The sequence below is a fragment of the Notechis scutatus genome, chromosome 4, assembly GCF_049901735.1.
Source record: "Notechis scutatus isolate UNSWTSFEM ecotype Mainland chromosome 4, rNotScu1.2, whole genome shotgun sequence".
Lineage (NCBI taxonomy): Eukaryota > Metazoa > Chordata > Lepidosauria > Squamata > Elapidae > Notechis > Notechis scutatus.
The window spans coordinates 127,005,149-127,026,595 of record NC_142012.1 but is presented as its reverse complement, the minus strand read 5'-3'; the positions used below and the strand labels follow the sequence as shown (position 1 = coordinate 127,026,595).

Below are 21,447 nucleotides of genomic sequence, written 5' to 3'. Positions count from 1 at the left end.
ACATACAGCAATTAGGTTAATATATGTAAATTAGTGTTGCTCAACTTGGTGTTACACAATAGAAAATCTAGGATGATAGATTAATATTTCAGGAACTTTAAATAGTGGTCACAACATAGATTATTATAGATATAAATTTCATAAAAGTTATATAATAGCTGGACCAAGAGCATATAAAATTTTAAAATTAAAAATTGTACAAAACCACAGTCACATTGAGTTTGGATTCATTTTTTATTTATATTTAAAAGAATTCTGAGATTCTTTAGAAGTTCACAATAATATAAGAAATTACAGAAAATATTTAGATACATTATTAATGGAGTACTAATATTAATGAACCATTATTAATGGACTATAGATATTAAAAACTATCTATATTATTGCCCAAGCTGGAAGAACAGAAATAAAAATTTAAAGTTACTATTCACATTGCACAAAAATCTTACAAAAGTGAATAATCAGTCTGCCTGTTGTTCTTTATCATGATAAAGATATTGTTTTCCTCACAATTGTTAGTAAAGATGGCATCTAATTGTAAAAATAATCCAACTGTGGCAAAAATAAGCTTGTGATTTATATACTATACCATCACTTCTCAGAAACATGTTTATGCCTAGTAAAAAAAAATCACAGAAACATTACAAAAATTAAGATGGTGAGTACTATCAATATTGTTTTTTCTTCCATGCAATTGTTTTTTGATTCTCAAAGACTGTCTGGACAAGCCTTTGAAGTTTTCTTGACAAGGTTTTCCATTGCCTTCTTCTTATGAATAAGTAAACGTGGCTGGAGCAAGGTCACCCAGCTGGCTTTGTGACTAAGGCAGGACTAGAATTCACAGTCTCCCAGTTTCTAGCTGATACCTTAATCACTACACCAACCTAGCTTTTAATAAATAAATATGAAATCTTAATTCTTAAATTACAATCTACAGTGTAAGATCCAGAACACCTAATCTCTCCAAAGCACAGCAAAGCTGTGAGACCTCATACCAAACTTTGTGATCACAACTGAAAATTTGCATGACTCAGGTGACCCTGAGGATAAACCTCCAAGTGGCCTCAACGATTCTCTACAATAATGCAATTGACCAGCTGTCTGCAAGGAATATAAATCCTTCCATTCCCCACCATCCAGTCAGAGCTGAAGAAGCTTCTTGGATGAGAAGTGAAACTTCTTCAAAAGAAAAAAAAAACAAGAAAGTCCAGTTGCCTCCTGAAAAACACCTTTGGGACAACCACAACCTGGATGATGGAGAATCTCCACAGACTCATGACTGGAAAGGTTCTCTCCACTTGGAAGTATCCATGAAGATAGAAGAAGATGCATGGTAGAGCCATAAACAAGGAAGTGACCCTTCCCTTGTCCAAACATCCTTGGCACAATCATACATTTCCATCTCCACTTGATAGTCACCATCCATACCTTTCCAGTAGCCACCGGTGACAAAGAGCTTACCACCAAGTGGTACCATTCCACCATTTTCATGCAAAGTATGAAGCTGCTGCACCTGAAAAATATACATTAGTCATGTTGGAATATTTTAAGAAGATAGCTTAATTTACACATAGAGCAGTAATAGATTAAGAAGCAGACAATCATACAGAACATATCTAGTTGAGGGGGAGACACACATTTGTGCACTGGAATGAAAAACAGACACTGTCACATGCATAAAAATGTACTCCAAATGAATATCTTTAAGCCTCACTGATACTTATCATTTGCAGGATTACTAAACTGTGAGGGTTAATTATGCAAGAGATGAAAAATTGGATTATATATTAGGGGTGAAATTCAACCACCTCGGCCCACCTTGTGAGAGGTGGCAGAGATGATTTGAATCGGTAAAAAAATTGCCCCTGGTTGCTATTACTATTATACCATGTATACTAAGCCATGCCCACAGCCATGCCCACCGAGTCAGTAGGGAAAAATTGTGAATTTCACCCCTGTTAGGAGCTGGTACACAAAACTGGAAACAAACTGTAGGTAGTCCTCACCTTACAACAGTAATGAAGACTGCTTATTTTTATTGAAGATTCGAGTTGTATTGTAAATGAAACACATAATTAAGAACACCCCCATCCCTGCTTTCCCAAATACATTTGTTAAATGAATACACGAATTGTTAGGTAGAACGTAGGATGGCTCAGAGATGGAGAAGACCACAGCTGGCACTAGGGAGGAACAAACTACGAGACGAGCAAAAGCAGCAACATTTCTTCCCCTTAACTGTGTCATGTGGCCCAACAATGGCCCAGTAAGGGAGTAGCTTTCCCTATTATGACTTTCTGAGCTCTGCATATCTTTGAAAGAACAGTGACTGGAGGTGGGAAGGAGAGGGTGGAACCCAATGGGGTGGCAAAGCAGTGTCTCTGGGGATCTGGCAGGGCAGGAAGGGAGGGAAATAGGTGGGTGGGTGTGCTGCAGCATCTCTGTGGTCAGTTGAAATGCAAATGACCAAGGGACGCTGCAGGGGTCATAATTTTGAAAGAGGTTCCTATGTAGCTTTGTGGGCAGACACTGTTGTAACTTTGAACATTTGTTAAATGGTCAAGAGCTACCTGTATTTACTTAAAGTTAATATATAATATAACACTGAAAATATAGTGACTGCTTATTAACAATTGTTTGCAGTAAGTATAGCAAATTTAAAAAATATCAAAACATGCTAAAATAAACCAACCCAACAATAGTTCCTCGAAATGCCTGACAATTAAATCAGTTTTAACCTTGTGTCAGAAACATTGGATTTTTAGATTAAGGACAATGTCCTTGAAATGACTACTCCAGAGTCATGGTGTTCCCAAGAAAAAGCCCTCTCCTCAGTAAATGCATAATGAAACTCTGGAAATAATGGTATTCAGAAGAGGACTTTGTCAGACCTTCAATGGATTGGTATGAAAAGAGACACTCATGAGATATTTGGATCACAATTTTAAAAATATTTTAATTATAATAATCAGATCACAAGACTTCAAAGTTAATAGTGATTGTAATTATTTCTGTAAAAATGTAAGAAGAACAGATCTGGCTGAATTTGTCAAAATGTCCATGCTCATTTTAAAAATGCAAATCACCCTACATTTATTATTTTATATACAGAATTTCTTTGATGCAGCCTTTTAAAATACTGTAAAAATCTTCTAATTTATTATTTTAAAAATAAATATTATGCTCTCTTCACTATGCCTCTTTCCTTAATGTGTTTTATTGTGTTTTTGTAGATTTGAGGGGGGGACCATTTAGTTAGTGTTTGTAACATTAAAAGCAGAAGACCCAAATTCTCTCTCAACAAGATAACCCTTTATATATTACTGCTTGACCCTAGTTTAAAATTAATACAGATTATTTAATTCAAAAGAGTAGTTAATAATAAATCAAAGTATATACAGTGTATGATTAGGTGTATAAATATATGCAGTGTATGATTAGGTGTATAAACCTACTAAATAGATGAATGATGTCATGTTTTGGACCTGATATACATTTATTGATGTATAGCCCTCAAGAGCCATAAAAGTCACTCTTCCTTTTCTTCCTACCTATCCAACAAGAATATACAGTATGCTGCTATATTGGGCTGAATTACATAGCCTTGCTTTAACTCTTGCCTATCCATCTGAAAAACAATGAGATCATAACAAGAAATGATACTTATCCTAAAGAGTCCTTTAACAGAATCAAGTGGAAAATTGGTTTGGAAAGGAATTGTTTAATGACAAGTTGTAACCAACAACATTTTTAAGGGGCACTGGCAAAAGCAGAACCAATGAGCAGCCAAAATAGACAGTGTTAACTACTTATTCATAAATTAAAAGAGATGGGGAATCTGGCAGGGTATCCTCTGCACCTGTCCTGTGCATTGGAGTCATCTGAGCAATGACGCCATGTGAACAGCTGCAGATGGATTTCAGCATGACACTGAAAACCAAACTTCCAACAACACTGCTTATATCTTTACTGAAGCCAAGTGGCCAGCAGAATAGGACCAGGTTATGTTTTTGCTTGAGATACCATCATTCAAGAAACAGATCTTGTTTTTCTGAAACACAGATACCACTTTGTACAGTATATTAAAGACCCACAAGGTCTGTTTTGCCGACCAGAGATAATTCTACTAAGGCAACCTGAATCTCTGTTGTAATGTAGATGTGAAATTCTGGAAGCCAAGTCCCAATTCATTTTGAAAGTGCAAGGCTGGGAAAGTTTTTCATTGTCTTGTGTATAACAATAATTTCTTTTTAGCTGTTAGTATATTATTATTAGTATTAGTTTTATTGAGACGATCTTAGAAAAACCAGGTAAAACAAACACACCCATTCTTTGAAATTCTGCATATGATCGGTAAAGATGTAAGTAATAATCCAAGTAATGTAGTAATAATTATATGTAAGTAATAATTATATAAAAAAATAATATAGTTACTCCCTATTTACCCACCTTCTGCCATATGTTAGCATCCGGATCGTACACATAGACTTTCTTTGTATTATCACCAATAAGGTAAATGACTCCATGCAAAGAGGCACAGCAAGGAGCAGAGAGATACTTGGGGAGAAAGGGAGATGCAATTATACTCCAGACATCTATTAAAAAAAATAATTTTAATGAAAATCTTCATTATCACTGAATAATTAATTTAATATATTTTTAAAACTGTTTATTAAAATCACATGTTAATATCTGGTTATTATTTAGATGGTTTAAGCAAAAAAAATCAATAAAAGTTAAAGCATGATAAATTCAGATTATCCTATTTTTATTATTACCATCAAACTAGAAGACAACAAATAAAAGCTCCATATAGATACATAAAACATAGTTATTGAATGTTCTTGATAATGAAATAAAAATCATACTGGAAGTGAACTGTCTCTTCGGCCTAAATGTTAAAACCTTTGTGGGACTATCAAAATGGATGTGAAACAATCTAAGAAAGTCATCAGTGCTGAAAAGAGCTTCAGACATAGTCTCTCATATTCATCATCATCACCATCATCTTTATTTTAGTAATAATGTCTTAGTCTTAGCTATCTCACATTGTATCATTTGAAAACCATCCCCTCCACTTCACTAATAAACATGCTAAAAAGACAAGGCCCAGGACTGCAATGGGATCCCATTTAATGTTTATCTCCAGTTTGAAGAGGATCTACTAATGAGCACTTTTTGAATACGGCTCCCAAGCTAGTTAAACCACTTAATTACTATGCTGTCCAGCCTACATTTAACTAACTTTTTAATCAGCATACTAAAATACACTGTCCAATATTTTGCTGAACAATATTTTGTCATTCTGCTAGGTAAATTTACCCAATCAAAACATGAGATTACTGTCAAAACGTGTTAGAAATTTATCCTGATTTCTGTAATTGCCATGTTGTTTTGAATGCTTTTTCTAGACAGACTACTGTAAGATTTGGTTTAATTTTTCCAGTATGAAGTAGAACAACAAGACTTTTCAAGGGTTGGTAGAAGGAAGCATAGAGAGATAGAGGTGAGCTTTTGGTGAATAACTATACAGGGGGCAGTGAATTATGTCCAGAAATAAAAGAAATCCCAAAACGTATTACTATTTTGAATATATCAGAACAAGATGAGATGGTGGACAACTGATAAAGCATTTGATAAACACCATTGTCCCTATCTAGCATTAAACGAGCAGCAATTCTGACATTTATTGTAATGTAGGCACATGTTTCATAATTGTCATCTAATGTCTTCTGGGCAAACTAACCTTGGTTCACATGGCATAATACTTATTATAACTAGCAAGTTGATGCTAGCTGAGAGATTTTACAAAAGCCATGACAAACAAGTAACTTGAAAGTTTCCTCATAGCAAATGCTTATGGTATGGAACTTATGTGTAAGCTAGATAGCTGGATAAAGATGACTATGAGCAACTGTTATTTAAAATAAATAAATAAATGCTATCTTCGATTAAAAAAGACTAAGTATTTCTAGTAATAAGGTGATATAGAATATGTGGCTGCAAGAAATAATACATCATACATTTTTAATGATGTTGTAATGAGAGCACCTGTCCAACTGTCCAACTGACTACAAAGATTCTGTGTGTGTGTGTGTGTGTGTTTGCATGTGTGTGTGTGTGTGTGTGTGTGTGTAAGAAGCATGTCCTACACACAGAAATCTTGCCCATGATTATGACCAACACATTTGTATGATACTTGGGCAACATATTATAGGAAATGATGGGTTTCTATTTGGTGTTATATGTGACAAGTTTTATAAGGCATTTAGAAACAGGTCAGAGAATATCTTTCAATGATTATTAAAAAAAAAAAACTTGCTGCAAAAGCACTGTCAGCTGCTTTGTTAGAAGTATTTTCTATTCCTTCTTACCAATAGCAGGGTTGTAACATTGGAGGGTCAATGTATTGTATTTGATAGCACAAGAACCAATGAGGTACAACTTCCCAAGACATCCGGCTACAGCAAAATTACTGACATACTTCAAAGCAGGACTGACAAAGCACCAGCTGTCATTATAAGGATCATAGCATTCTACTTCCACAATGTCCATAGTGGTTCCTTTAAAATACATAAAAGGGGAGAGGAAAGGTTGTTCCATAAGCTTGAACAAATTCAGGCAGAGCAAGATACATGCAGGTCGTGTGAACTTGACTTACTTATTTCAACAAAGTAATATCTACACTGTATATTTTTCAGTCTTATGATAAAGACTGATTCTTCTTTTCCAGTTACATGTAGCCTCATAAAAACTTATCTATCCATGGTATGTAAGAGGCCTAAAATGGTCTAAGTGCACATCATGATGTGAAATAGTTCATATTAACCAAGATTCATCCATGTTAGTGGCTAAATACATGTAGGAGTCCCAAATATTTTTCTCCACAATTTCTACAAAATGTGCCTGAATTATAGTCATTTTCTCTCACATTTTCAGCTCTGACAATTGCAGTATCAAATATTTTTTCCTCATCTTTGTCCTCATCCAAGTATAACCACTGTTGACAGAAGTGACCTTAGGTAGCGTTAGAATTTTCTAATTTAGCATCTAACCGAATGCTGTTGTGACTTTCTTTGGCAACCCACCACACAGCTCCAAGTTGTAAAAAAAATGTTTCTGACAATTCAACTGTTACATTTTTGTGCAGGTTGGATAATAATTCTATTTCTTTCTCTCAGCCCTCTGCTGACCTATGCCTATAGAGTAACTTTCTCCATCTGTCCTCCAGAGAAGGTAACTACAAATCCCTTAATCCTAGCCATCAGTTAGACTGGAAGGCTTCTGCATAATGAGGCTTTCTTTCATTACACATCTCATTTCCTACCACCAATGGCATAGATCTCTCCATTGAGAACAGCATTGGCATGATTTGTTCGCGGCTTCAGCATTGGAGCAATGGACTTCCAGACACCATTCTTAAGGCAGAAGCACCAAGACTGTGTTGTAGACCAGGTGTCATTCTGTGAACCTCTGGAGCCACCTGAAACCAGAAATAATTATCATAGTCATTGTGAAAGTGATCTGTTATTATTTTCAGAGTTGACATTTGTTCACTCCTTTTGCTTCTGAATCTTCTGCAAGCCTTCTACAATTTGCAGATTTTAAAGGTAAAATGCATCTGATAAAATCATGGGATATTATTACACTTGCCTTTTACTACCTGACTATGGGATCTATGGGATGTATTGCAATTATTTTCTCTGTTATTGATCAGGTAAGCAGAATAAGTCTTATGGGGAAACATAAAATGTTTTATAGATTTGGTAGCACCCATAAATCCAGAAAGTATGCTATACTTACCTGTAATGTAAATGTTGTTGTTCAGAGCAATCATAGAAAAGCCCCATTTATTATAATCTGGAAAATCAGGCAAAGCAATCCATGTTTCTAAAACGGAAAAACCAATGTTTAAATAGCCTCTTAAACTCTTACATTATCCTAAGAGTTTTGCCTTGCATGATAAAGATGGTTCTGCATTATTTCCATTTTTAGGGTATTAGCAGTAATAATATGTTGGGCAAAAGTCCAAAATCTCTACTTTCTCTTTCCATCATTGACCCAAGAGACATGTCCTATACTGTATGCAACTTTATCTTCAAGTCAATAACAAAGGTCTAGGGATTAAGTTTCTCCTCATCCCAATGTTTTTTCTTAACTTTAATTCCTAGTCAAGTCGTTGGCTTTTTATAATGAATGAGCTATAAGAGGTAGATGCTCACACAGTTCAAATGACATACTTTGTGTCTTCAGGTATGCTGGTCTTGCATGATGTTCTAATGCTCTAGTTGTTCTCTCAGGCTGGGTGTTTGGTGAGCTCAATTCATTGATTTGTCTGTTGTGGTTTATTCATTATTTGATCATAAATGGGAAGTATATATTTGGACCTCTGACACATAATATTTTGACAGTTGTAATTTATTTTTTAATTAATTTGAGTTATTTTGCTGTTATTTAGTTTTCATTGTTAATTGCCCAGAGGGCTGCAGTAGTGAAATGGAAGGCATTATACTTTGTTTAAATAAATAATTAAATAAAATATATTTAGGCAAGTATTGAAAAGTCCATATCACACAGCAAATGAGTAAAGCACCACAATGAATAGTATAATGGGCAGAAGGCAAAGGTGATATTCAGCAGGCTCTGACCAATTCTGGAGAACCGGTAGAGGAAATTTTGAGTAGTTTGGAGCAAATATCACCTCTGACTGGCCCCACCCCCAGCTGACTGGCTGGCTCTCTTTTGCTCCCCTGCACAGGAGAACAGAGCTGGAAAGCAGGTTAGTGGGGTGGGGAGGGAATGGGATTTTGCAGTAAACTTCCCCCAGGAGTGGGGAGGGAATGGAGATTTTACAGTATCCTTCCCCTGGAGTGGGGTGGCAATGGAGATTTTACAGTATCCTTCCCCTGCCATGCCCACCAAGCCACACCCACCAAGCCATACCACGCCCACCAAGCCGCCCACAGAACAGGTAGTATAAATTTTTGAATCCCACCACTGGCAGAAGGGCAGATAGATCAGAAGACAGCACCAATCTTCCCATGAACTTTAAATTTAGGTACAAAATGATAATATAGTAACAGTTTAAAAGTAAGCAAAGACAAGAAAAAGGGGTTTTCATGATGAATTTCAGGACAGGAAAATGCCACCGTGCATATATTCAAACAGAAAAACCATATAAAGTTAAAGGTAATATATCGTCATAATGAGTAACAGATCTTTAACTGGTCAGTATTATGTTAACAGAGATAATGAACAAGATTATAAGGACAGAGGATAAAATACAAGGTAAAATAAGGTTATATAAGATTGAGAATTTTCTGCTGAATATCGACAAATGTGAACCTTAAAAATATCTGATTATGACTGTTATTTCGGATAAAATTCAGAAAGCTGGCCTATGAAAAAAAGAAAGCCCAGAGAGGAACAATAGCTTGAACAAGACAAAGGGAGAGATTATTGGGGATAAATAATAAGTTTAGCCAAGGAGAAAGCAAATAATTTTTGTAAGGTTGTACAAGAAGAGGTAAATTGGCAATGCATGAAACATGGGGTCCAGTGGAGAGAGAGCTAAAATACACCCTTGGTCTCTGGGTTTGCAGTGGTTTTGTCAGTGATATTGAGAAGAATGAGGGAAAAAACCTTGGAAGTAAAACTATACAATTTAGTCCCACAAGCTTCCAATTGAAATTCCACACCAACACAGCAGCCACCAAACGCATCCTAAAAAGAACAGAATTGGCCCTAATTAGAAATGAGAACACAGCCAAGCCCCCACCCAATCAAGTCACACCCCCACTAGCAGTTAAAAGGAAGAAGCAGCTGCAAGCTCACATCACTCTGAGAAGCACAGAGCGGAAGACACAAGCCTGAAGATGATGAATGAGACTTCATCGAAACGTTGCCTAGATACTTCCAATCTTACGCGGGAGAAAACCCGAATAACCAAAGATCCACATACAAATACCCTGAGAACCTCAGAAAACAAATACTGCACCTCTACGGGAGGAAACCCACCATCTGACCAGGACTTATGAAAAACTTGAAGTCCAAAGAGCTTCCATTTTATGTGACCTCGCATTCCTATGCAACTGCCGAGATCAAAATTTAATTCCCACAAGCTTCCAATTGAAATTCCACACCAACACAGCAGCCACCAAACGCATCCTAAAAAGAACAGAATTGGCCCTAATTAGAAATGAGAACACAGCCAAGCCCCCACCCAATCAAGTCACAGCCCACTAGCAGTTAAAGGAAGAAGCAGCTGCAAGCTCACATCACTCTGAGAAGCACAGAGCGGAAGACACAAGCCTGAAGATGATGAATGAGACTTCATCGAAACGTTGCCTAGATACTTCCAATCTTACGCGGAGAAAACCCGAATAACCAAAGATCCACATACAAATACCCTTGAGAACCTCAGAAAACAAATACTGCACCTCTACGGGAGAAACCCACCATCTGACCAGGACTTATGAAAAACTTGAAGTCTAAAGAACTTCCATTTTATGTGACCTCGCATTCCTATGCAACTGCCGAGATCAAAATTTAATTCCCACAAGTTTCCAATTGAAATTCCACACCAACACAGCAGCCACCAAACGCATCCTAAAAAGAACAGAATTGGCCCTAATTAGAAATGAGAACACAGCCAAGCCCCCACCCAATCAAGTCACACCCCCACTAGCAGTTAAAAGGAAGAAGCAGCTGCAAGCTCACATCACTCTGAGAAGCACAGAGCGGAAGACACAAGCCTGAAGATGATGAATGAGACTTCATCGAAACGTTGCCTAGATACTTCCAATCTTACGCGGGAGAAAACCCGAATAACCAAAGATCCACATACAAATACCCGCGAGAACCTCAGAAAACAAATACTGCACCTCTACGGGGAGGAAACCCACCATCTGACCAGGACTTATGAAAAACTTGAAGTCCAAAGAGCTTCCATTTTATGTGACCTCGCATTCCTATGCAACTGCCGAGATCAAAATTTAATTCCCACAAGCATCCAATTGAAATTCCACACCAACACAGCAGCCACCAAACGCATCCTAAAAAGAACAGAATTGGCCCTAATTAGAAATGAGAACACAGCCAAGCCCCCACCCAATCAAGTCACACCCCACTAGCAGTTAAAAGGAAGAAGCAGCTGCAAGCTCACATCACTCTGAGAAGCACAGAGCGGAAGACACAAGCCTGAAGATGATGAATGAGACTTCATCGAAACGTTGCCTAGATACTTCCAATCTTATGCGGGAGAAAACCCGAATAACCAAAGATCCACATACAAATACCCGCGAGAACCTCAGAAAACAAATACTGCACCTCTACGGGAGGAAACCCACCATCTGACCAGGACTTATGAAAAACTTGAAGTCCAAAGAGCTTCCATTTTATGTGACCTCGCATTCCTATGCAACTGCCGAGATCAAAATTTAATTCCCAGAAGCTTCCAATTGAAATTCCACACCAACACAGCAGCCACCAAATGCATCCTAAAAAGAACAGAATTGGCCCTAATTAGAAATGAGAACACAGCCAAGCCCCCACCCAATCAAGTCACACCCCCACTAGCAGTTAAAAGGAAGAAGCAGCTGCAAGCTCACATCACTCTGAGAAGCACAGAGCGGAAGACACAAGCCTGAAGATGATGAATGAGACTTCATCGAAACGTTGCCTAGATACTTCCAATCTTACGCGGGAGAAAACCCGAATAACCAAAGATCCACATACAAATACCCTTGAGAACCTCAGAAAACAAATACTGCACCTCTACGGGAGGAAACCCACCTTCTGACCAGGACTTATGAAAAACTTGAAGTCTAAAGAGCTTCCATTTTATGTGACCTCGCATTCCTATGCAACTGCCGAGATCAAAATTTAATTCCCACAAGCTTCCAATTGAAATTCCACACCAACACAGCAGCCACCAAACGCATCCTAAAAAGAACAGAATTGGCCCTAATTAGAAATGAGAACACAGCCAAGCCCCCACCCAATCAAGTCACACCCCCACTAGCAGTTAAAAGGAAGAAGCAGCTGCAAGCTCACATCACTCTGAGAAGCACAGAGCGGAAGACACAAGCCTGAAGATGATGAATGAGACTTCATCAAAGCGTTGCCTAGATACTTCCAATCTTATGCGGGAGAAAACCCGAATAACCAAAGATCCACATACAAATACCCGCGAGAACCTCAGAAAACAAATACTGCACCTCTACGGGGAGGAAACCCACCATCTGACCAGGACTTATGAAAAACTTGAAGTCCAAAGAGCTTCCATTTTATGTGACCTCGCATTCCTATGCAACTGCCGAGATCAAAATTTAATTCCCAGAAGCTTCCAATTGAAATTCCACACCAACACAGCAGCCACCAAATGCATCCTAAAAAGAACAGAATTGGCCCTAATTAGAAATGAGAACACAGCCAAGCCCCCACCCAATCAAGTCACACCCCCACTAGCAGTTAAAAGGAAGAAGCAGCTGCAAGCTCACATCACTCTGAGAAGCACAGAGCGGAAGACACAAGCCTGAAGATGATGAATGAGACTTCATCGAAACGTTGCCTAGATACTTCCAATCTTACGCGGGAGAAAACCCGAATAACCAAAGATCCACATACAAATACCCGCGAGAACCTCAGAAAACAAATACTGCACCTCTACGGGGAGGAAACCCACCTTCTGACCAGGACTTATGAAAAACTTGAAGTCTAAAGAGCTTCCATTTTATGTGACCTCGCATTCCTATGCAACTGCCGAGATCAAAATTTAATTCCCACAAGCTTCCAATTGAAATTCCACACCAACACAGCAGCCACCAAACGCATCCTAAAAAGAACAGAATTGGCCCTAATTAGAAATGAGAACACAGCCAAGCCCCCACCCAATCAAGTCACACCCCACTAGCAGTTAAAAGGAAGAAGCAGCTGCAAGCTCACATCACTCTGAGAAGCACAGAGCGGAAGACACAAGCCTGAAGATGATGAATGAGACTTCATCGAAACGTTGCCTAGATACTTCCAATCTTACGCGGGAGAAAACCCGAATAACCAAAGATCCACATACAAATACCCGCGAGAACCTCAGAAAACAAATACTGCACCTCTACGGGGAGGAAACCCACCATCTGACCAGGACTTATGAAAAACTTGAAGTCCAAAGAGCTTCCATTTTATGTGACCTCGCATTCCTATGCAACTGCCGAGATCAAAATTTAATTCCCACAAGCTTCCAATTGAAATTCCACACCAACACAGCAGCCACCAAACGCATCCTAAAAAGAACAGAATTGGCCCTAATTAGAAATGAGAACACAGCCAAGCCCCCACCCAATCAAGTCACACCCCACTAGCAGTTAAAAGGAAGAAGCAGCTGCAAGCTCACATCACTCTGAGAAGCACAGAGCGGAAGACACAAGCCTGAAGATGATGAATGAGACTTCATCGAAACGTTGCCTAGATACTTCCAATCTTACGCGGAGAAAACCCGAATAACCAAAGATCCACATACATATACCCGCGAGAACCTCAGAAAACAAATACTGCACCTCTACGGGAGGAAACCCACCATCTGACCAGGACTTATGAAAAACTTGAAGTCTAAAGAGCTTCCATTTTATGTGACCTCGCATTCCTATGCAACTGCCGAGATCAAAATTTAATTCCCACAAGCTTCCAATTGAAATTCCACACCAACACAGCATCCACCAAACGCATCCTAAAAAGAACAGAATTGGCCCTAATTAGAAATGAGAACACAGCCAAGCCCCCACCCAATCAAGTCACACCCCCACTAGCAGTTAAAAGGAAGAAGCAGCTGCAAGCTCACATCACTCTGAGAAGCACAGAGCGGAAGACACAAGCCTGAAGATGATGAATGAGACTTCATCGAAACGTTGCCTAGATACTTCCAATCTTACGCGGGAGAAAACCCGAATAACCAAAGATCCACATACAAATACCCGAGAACCTCAGAAAACAAATACTGCACCTCTACGGGAGGAAACCCACCATCTGACCAGGACTTATGAAAAACTTGAAGTCCAAAGAGCTTCCATTTTATGTGACCTCGCATTCCTATGCAACTGCCGAGATCAAAATTTAATTCCCACAAGCATCCAATTGAAATTCCACACCAACACAGCAGCCACCAAACGCATCCTAAAAAGAACAGAATTGGCCCTAATTAGAAATGAGAACACAGCCAAGCCCCCACCCAATCAAGTCACACCCCCACTAGCAGTTAAAAGGAAGAAGCAGCTGCAAGCTCACATCACTCTGAGAAGCACAGAGCGGAAGACACAAGCCTGAAGATGATGAATGAGACTTCATCGAAACGTTGCCTAGATACTTCCAATCTTATGCGGGAGAAAACCCGAATAACCAAAGATCCACATACAAATACCCGCGAGAACCTCAGAAAACAAATACTGCACCTCTACGGGGAGGAAACCCACCATCTGACCAGGACTTATGAAAAACTTGAAGTCCAAAGAGCTTCCATTTTATGTGACCTCGCATTCCTATGCAACTGCCGAGATCAAAATTTAATTCCCAGAAGCTTCCAATTGAAATTCCACACCAACACAGCAGCCACCAAATGCATCCTAAAAAGAACAGAATTGGCCCTAATTAGAAATGAGAACACAGCCAAGCCCCACCCAATCAAGTCACACCCCCACTAGCAGTTAAAAGGAAGAAGCAGCTGCAAGCTCACATCACTCTGAGAAGCACAGAGCGGAAGACACAAGCCTGAAGATGATGAATGAGACTTCATCGAAACGTTGCCTAGATACTTCCAATCTTACGCGGAGAAAACCCGAATAACCAAAGATCCACATACAAATACCCGCGAGAACCTCAGAAAACAAATACTGCACCTCTACGGGAGGAAACCCACCTTCTGACCAGGACTTATGAAAAACTTGAAGTCTAAAGAGCTTCCATTTTATGTGACCTCGCATTCCTATGCAACTGCCGAGATCAAAATTTAATTCCCACAAGCTTCCAATTGAAATTCCACACCAACACAGCAGCCACCAAACGCATCCTAAAAAGAACAGAATTGGCCCTAATTAGAAATGAGAACACAGCCAAGCCCCCACCCAATCAAGTCACACCCCCACTAGCAGTTAAAAGGAAGAAGCAGCTGCAAGCTCACATCACTCTGAGAAGCACAGAGCGGAAGACACAAGCCTGAAGATGATGAATGAGACTTCATCGAAACGTTGCCTAGATACTTCCAATCTTATGCGGGAGAAAACCCGAATAACCAAAGATCCACATACAAATACCCGCGAGAACCTCAGAAAACAAATACTGCACCTCTACGGGGAGGAAACCCACCATCTGACCAGGACTTATGAAAAACTTGAAGTCCAAAGAGCTTCCATTTTATGTGACCTCGCATTCCTATGCAACTGCCGAGATCAAAATTTAATTCCCAGAAGCTTCCAATTGAAATTCCACACCAACACAGCAGCCACCAAATGCATCCTAAAAAGAACAGAATTGGCCCTAATTAGAAATGAGAACACAGCCAAGCCCCCACCCAATCAAGTCACACCCCCACTAGCAGTTAAAAGGAAGAAGCAGCTGCAAGCTCACATCACTCTGAGAAGCACAGAGCGGAAGACACAAGCCTGAAGATGATGAATGAGACTTCATCGAAACGTTGCCTAGATACTTCCAATCTTACGCGGAGAAAACCCGAATAACCAAAGATCCACATACAAATACCCGAGAACCTCAGAAAACAAATACTGCACCTCTACGGGAGGAAACCCACCTTCTGACCAGGACTTATGAAAAACTTGAAGTCTAAAGAGCTTCCATTTTATGTGACCTCGCATTCCTATGCAACTGCCGAGATCAAAATTTAATTCCCACAAGCTTCCAATTGAAATTCCACACCAACACAGCAGCCACCAAACGCATCCTAAAAAGAACAGAATTGGCCCTAATTAGAAATGAGAACACAGCCAAGCCCCCACCCAATCAAGTCACACCCCACTAGCAGTTAAAAGGAAGAAGCAGCTGCAAGCTCACATCACTCTGAGAAGCACAGAGCGGAAGACACAAGCCTGAAGATGATGAATGAGACTTCATCGAAACGTTGCCTAGATACTTCCAATCTTACGCGGGGAGAAAACCGAATAACCAAAGATCCACATACAAATACCCGCGAGAACCTCAGAAAACAAATACTGCACCTCTACGGGAGGAAACCCACCATCTGACCAGGACTTATGAAAAACTTGAAGTCCAAAGAGCTTCCATTTTATGTGACCTCGCATTCCTATGCAACTGCCGAGATCAAAATTTAATTCCCACAAGCTTCCAATTGAAATTCCACACCAACACAGCAGCCACCAAACGCATCCTAAAAAGAACAGAATTGGCCCTAATTAGAAATGAGAACACAGCCAAGCCCCACCCAATCAAGTCACACCCACTAGCAGTTAAAAGGAAGAAGCAGCTGCAAGCTCACATCACTCTGAGACGCACAGAGCGGAAGACACAAGCCTGAAGATGATGAATGAGACTTCATCGAAACGTTGCCTAGATACTTCCAATCTTACGCGGGAGAAAACCGAATAACCAAAGATCCACATACAAATACCAGAGAACCTCAGAAAACAAATACTGCACCTCTATGGGAGGAAACCCACCATCTGACCAGGACTTATGAAAAACTTGAAGTCTAAAGAGCTTCCATTTTATGTGACCTCGCATTCCTATGCAACTGCCGAGATCAAAATTTAATTCCCACAAGCTTCCAATTGAAATTCCACACCAACACAGCAGCCACCAAACGCATCCTAAAAAGAACAGAATTGGCCCTAATTAGAAATGAGAACACAGCCAAGCCCCCACCCAATCAAGTCACACCCCCACTAGCAGTTAAAAGGAAGAAGCAGCTGCAAGCTCACATCACTCTGAGAAGCACAGAGCGGAAGACACAAGCCTGAAGATGATGAATGAGACTTCATCAAACGTTGCCTAGATACTTCCAATCTTACGCGGGAGAAAACCCGAATAACCAAAGATCCACATACATATACCCGCGAGAACCTCAGAAAACAAATACTGCACCTCTACGGGGAGGAAACCCACCATCTGACCAGGACTTATGAAAAACTTGAAGTCCAAAGAGCTTCCATTTTATGTGACCTCGCATTCCTATGCAACTGCCGAGATCAAAATTTAATTCCCACAAGCTTCCAATTGAAATTCCACACCAACACAGCATCCACCAAACGCATCCTAAAAAGAACAGAATTGGCCCTAATTAGAAATGAGAACACAGCCAAGCCCCCACCCAATCAAGTCACACCCCCACTAGCAGTTAAAAGGAAGAAGCAGCTGCAAGCTCACATCACTCTGAGAAGCACAGAGCGGAAGACACAAGCCTGAAGATGATGAATGAGACTTCATCGAAACGTTGCCTAGATACTTCCAATCTTACGCGGGAGAAACCCGAATAACCAAAGATCCACATACAAATACCCGCGAGAACCTCAGAAAACAAATACTGCACCTCTACGGGAGGAAACCCACCATCTGACCAGGACTTATGAAAAACTTGAAGTCCAAAGAGCTTCCATTTTATGTGACCTCGCATTCCTATGCAACTGCCGAGATCAAAATTTAATTCCCAGAAGCTTCCAATTGAAATTCCACACCAACACAGCAGCCACCAAACGCATCCTAAAAGAACAGAATTGGCCCTAATTAGAAATGAGAACACAGCCAAGCCCCCACCCAATCAAGTCACACCCCACTAGCAGTTAAAAGGAAGAAGCAGCTGCAAGCTCACATCACTCTGAGAAGCACAGAGCGGAAGACACAAGCCTGAAGATGATGAATGAGACTTCATCGAAAGCGTTGCCTAGATACTTCCAATCTTATGCGGGAGAAAACCCGAATAACCAAAGATCCACATACAAATACCCGAGAACCTCAGAAAACAAATACTGCACCTCTACGGGAGGAAACCCACCATCTGACCAGGACTTATGAAAACTTGAAGTCCAAAGAGCTTCCATTTTATGTGACCTCGCATTCCTATGCAACTGCCGAGATCAAAATTTAATTCCCAGAAGCTTCCAATTGAAATTCCACACCAACACAGCAGCCACCAAACGCATCCTAAAAAGAACAGAATTGGCCCTAATTAGAAATGAGAACACAGCCAAGCCCCCACCCAATCAAGTCACACCCCCACTAGCAGTTAAAAGGAAGAAGCAGCTGCAAGCTCACATCACTCTGAGAAGCACAGAGCGGAAGACACAAGCCTGAAGATGATGAATGAGACTTCATCGAAACGTTGCCTAGATACTTCCAATCTTACGCGGGAGAAAACCCGAATAACCAAAGATCCATATATACATATATACATACATACATACATACATACATACATACATACATACATACACACATATATATATATATATATATATATATATATATATATATATATATATATATGGATCTTTGGTTATTCGGGTTCTCTCTCGTAAGATTCAAAGTATCTAGAGCAGCGTTCGGCAGTCCACTCGCCATCCTCAGGCTGGTGCCCTCGGCCTAGTGCCAGTGCAAGCAGTGTGTGACCGGAGCTGCCATCTCTCTATATATACAAGTGGTGGGGGATGGTGTGCTGGGCTGGTTGGCTGCGCTGCAGCCTCTTGATTGGTTGATGGAGTTGATGTTGGTATAATGGGCTGTGCAATGGCCCTTTGTTGCAGAGATATCCTGGATCTTGTGCTGTCATCTCCTGGGTCGTTAGCCTCCTGTGTTTTAACGGCCCGGGTAATGGGCTGTGTGACGGGCTTGTGAGTTCCTTTGTTGTGGCATCCTGGGTCCTGCGCTGTAATCTCCTGGGTCGTTTGTGTTTTGATCTCTTTTCGATTAGCCTCCTGTGTAGTAACAGCTTGGGTAATGGGTTGTGTGATGACCTTGTGAGATTTATTGCTGTGGTATCCTTGGTCTTGTGCTGTGATATCCTGGGTCATTTGCTGTGTTGTGACTTCTTGAGTTCTTGAGGTGTAATTTCTTGAGTTTTCTGATGTGATGTCCTGAGCGGGTGGCTGTGATGTAGCATTTTGGGTTTTTAATATGGCTTTGAGTTTGGGGTCTGGGTCTGTGTTCGTTTGGCTTCGAGTTCGTGGTGGTGCCACATCTTCATGGTGGGGGTCAGTTCGCTTCATGTATGGTTCAGAGGAGTTTGAAGTGGGTAGTGATGCAGCTGCAGTGCGGCTTCTGGTCTGTGGTCGTGTCTCATCTTCTGTGTGGGTGTGAGTCTGATTTTTACGTGGAAGTGTGGTGGTGGCATCTTGTGTGGCCCTCATGGGTGTGGGTCTGGTGTCATTTATCATGTTGGGTACTCGTCTGTTCATGAGGGCGGGTTTCCAAATGGCTGGTAAGCGGGAGGTGTCATCTCTTTTATTCATGCTGTGTGGGCGTTTTCTATCTCTATGGCTTCTCTGATTATTCTGCTGCTGTGGTGTTCAGTTTTGGCGATAGTTCTGGTATTTTTAAGATCAATCTCATGTCCTGTGGCTTTGAGGTGTTGGGCCAGGGAAGAGGTTGGTTCTTCTTTTTTGATTGAGTTCTTATGTTCTTCAACGCGTGCACTTATTCTTCTGTTAGTTTGTCCAATGTATGTGGTGAGGCAGGCAGTGCAGGGGATTTCATATACTCCTTGGTTTTCTAACTCGATTTTGTCTTTAGGGTTTCTTAGGATGGTGGATATTTTTCTGTTTGTGCAGAATGCTGTTTTAATGTTGTGTTTTTTGGAGGATCTTGCTGATTTTGTCTGTAGTGCCTTTTATATATGGGAGGAGGGCTTTGCCGTTCTCTTGTTCTCTGTCTTGGATTTTGGTTGGGGTTTCTTTTTGGATTAGGTGGGTGATCTTTTTGGATTAGGTGGGTGATAGGGAGAAAGAAGATCACCCACCTAATCCAAAAAGAAACCCCAACCAAAATCCAAGACAGAGAACAAGAGAACGGCAAAGCCCTCCTCCCATATATAAAAGGCACTACAGACAAAATCAGCAAGATCCTCCAAAAACACAACATTAAAACAGCATTCTGCACAAACAGAAAAATATCCACCATCCTAAGAAACCTAAAGACAAAATCGAGTTAGAAAACCAAGGAGTATATGAAATCCCCTGCACTGCCTGCCTCACCACATACATTGGACAAACTAACAGAAGAATAAGTGCACGCGTTGAAGAACATAAGAACTCAATCAAAAAGAAGAACCAACCTCTTCCCTGGTCCAACACCTCAAAGCCACAGGACATGAGATTGATCTTAAAAATACCAGAACTATCGCCAAAACTGAACACCACAGCAGCAGAATAATCAGAGAAGCCATAGAGATAGAAAAACGCCCACACAGCATGAATAAAAGAGATGACACCTCCCGCTTACCAGCCATTTGGAAACCCGCCCTCATGAACAGGCAGTACCCAACATGATAAATGACACCAGACCCACACCCATGAGGGCCACACAAGATGCCACCACCACACTTCCACGTAAAAATCAGACTCACACCCACACAGAAGATGAGACACGACCACAGACCAGAAGCCGCACTGCAGCTGCATCACTACCCACTTCAAACTCCTCTGAACCATACATGAAGCGAACTGACCCCACCATGAAGATGTGGCACGACCACGAACTCGAAGCCAAACGAACACAGACCCAGACCCCAAACTCAAAGCCATATTAAAAACCCAAAATGCTACATCACAGCCACCCGCTCAGGACATCACATCAGAAAACTCAAGAAATTACACCTCAAGAACTCAAGAAGTCACAACACAGCAAATGACCCAGGATATCACAGCACAAGACCAAGGATACCACAGCAATAAATCTCACAAGGTCATCACACAACCCATTACCCAAGCTGTTACTACACAGGAGGCTAATCGAAAAGAGATCAAAACACAAACGACCCAGGAGATTACAGCGCAGGACCCAGGATGCCACAACAAAGGAACTCACAAGCCCGTCACACAGCCCATTACCCGGGCCGTTAAAACACAGGAGGCTAACGACCCAGGAGATGACAGCACAAGATCCAGGATATCTCTGCAACAAAGGGCCATTGCACAGCCCATTATACCAACATCAACTCCATCAACCAATCAAGAGGCTGCAGCGCAGCCAACCAGCCCAGCACACCATCCCCACCACTTGTATATATAGAGATGGCAGCTCCGGTCACACACTGCTTGCACTGGCACTAGGCCGAGGCACCAGCCTGAGGATGGCGAGTGGGACCTCGCCGAAACGTTGCCTAGATACTTTGAATCTTACGGGAGAAAACCCGAATAACCAAAGATCCACATACAAATACCCATGAGAACCTCAGAAAACATATATATATATATATATATATATATATATATATATATA

General features: G+C 40.7%; 1 protein-coding gene across 1 annotated transcript in view; it reads right to left on the bottom strand.

Moving 5' to 3' along the window:
- Nucleotides 1-220: 220 nt before the first annotated feature.
- The window catches only part of KLHL30 (kelch like family member 30), a 30,773-nt gene continuing 9,546 nt past the window's right edge, over nt 221-21,447 (bottom strand). Inside the window, exons 4-8 of the mRNA XM_026667650.2 lie at nt 7,804-7,890; nt 7,328-7,483; nt 6,375-6,563; nt 4,450-4,595; nt 221-1,513 (exon numbers count right to left, since the gene is read on the bottom strand). Coding sequence (XP_026523435.2) covers nt 1,274-1,513; nt 4,450-4,595; nt 6,375-6,563; nt 7,328-7,483; nt 7,804-7,890 — 818 coding nt within the window. The 3' untranslated portion in view covers nt 221-1,273. The remainder of the gene's footprint in view (nt 1,514-4,449; nt 4,596-6,374; nt 6,564-7,327; nt 7,484-7,803; nt 7,891-21,447) is intronic.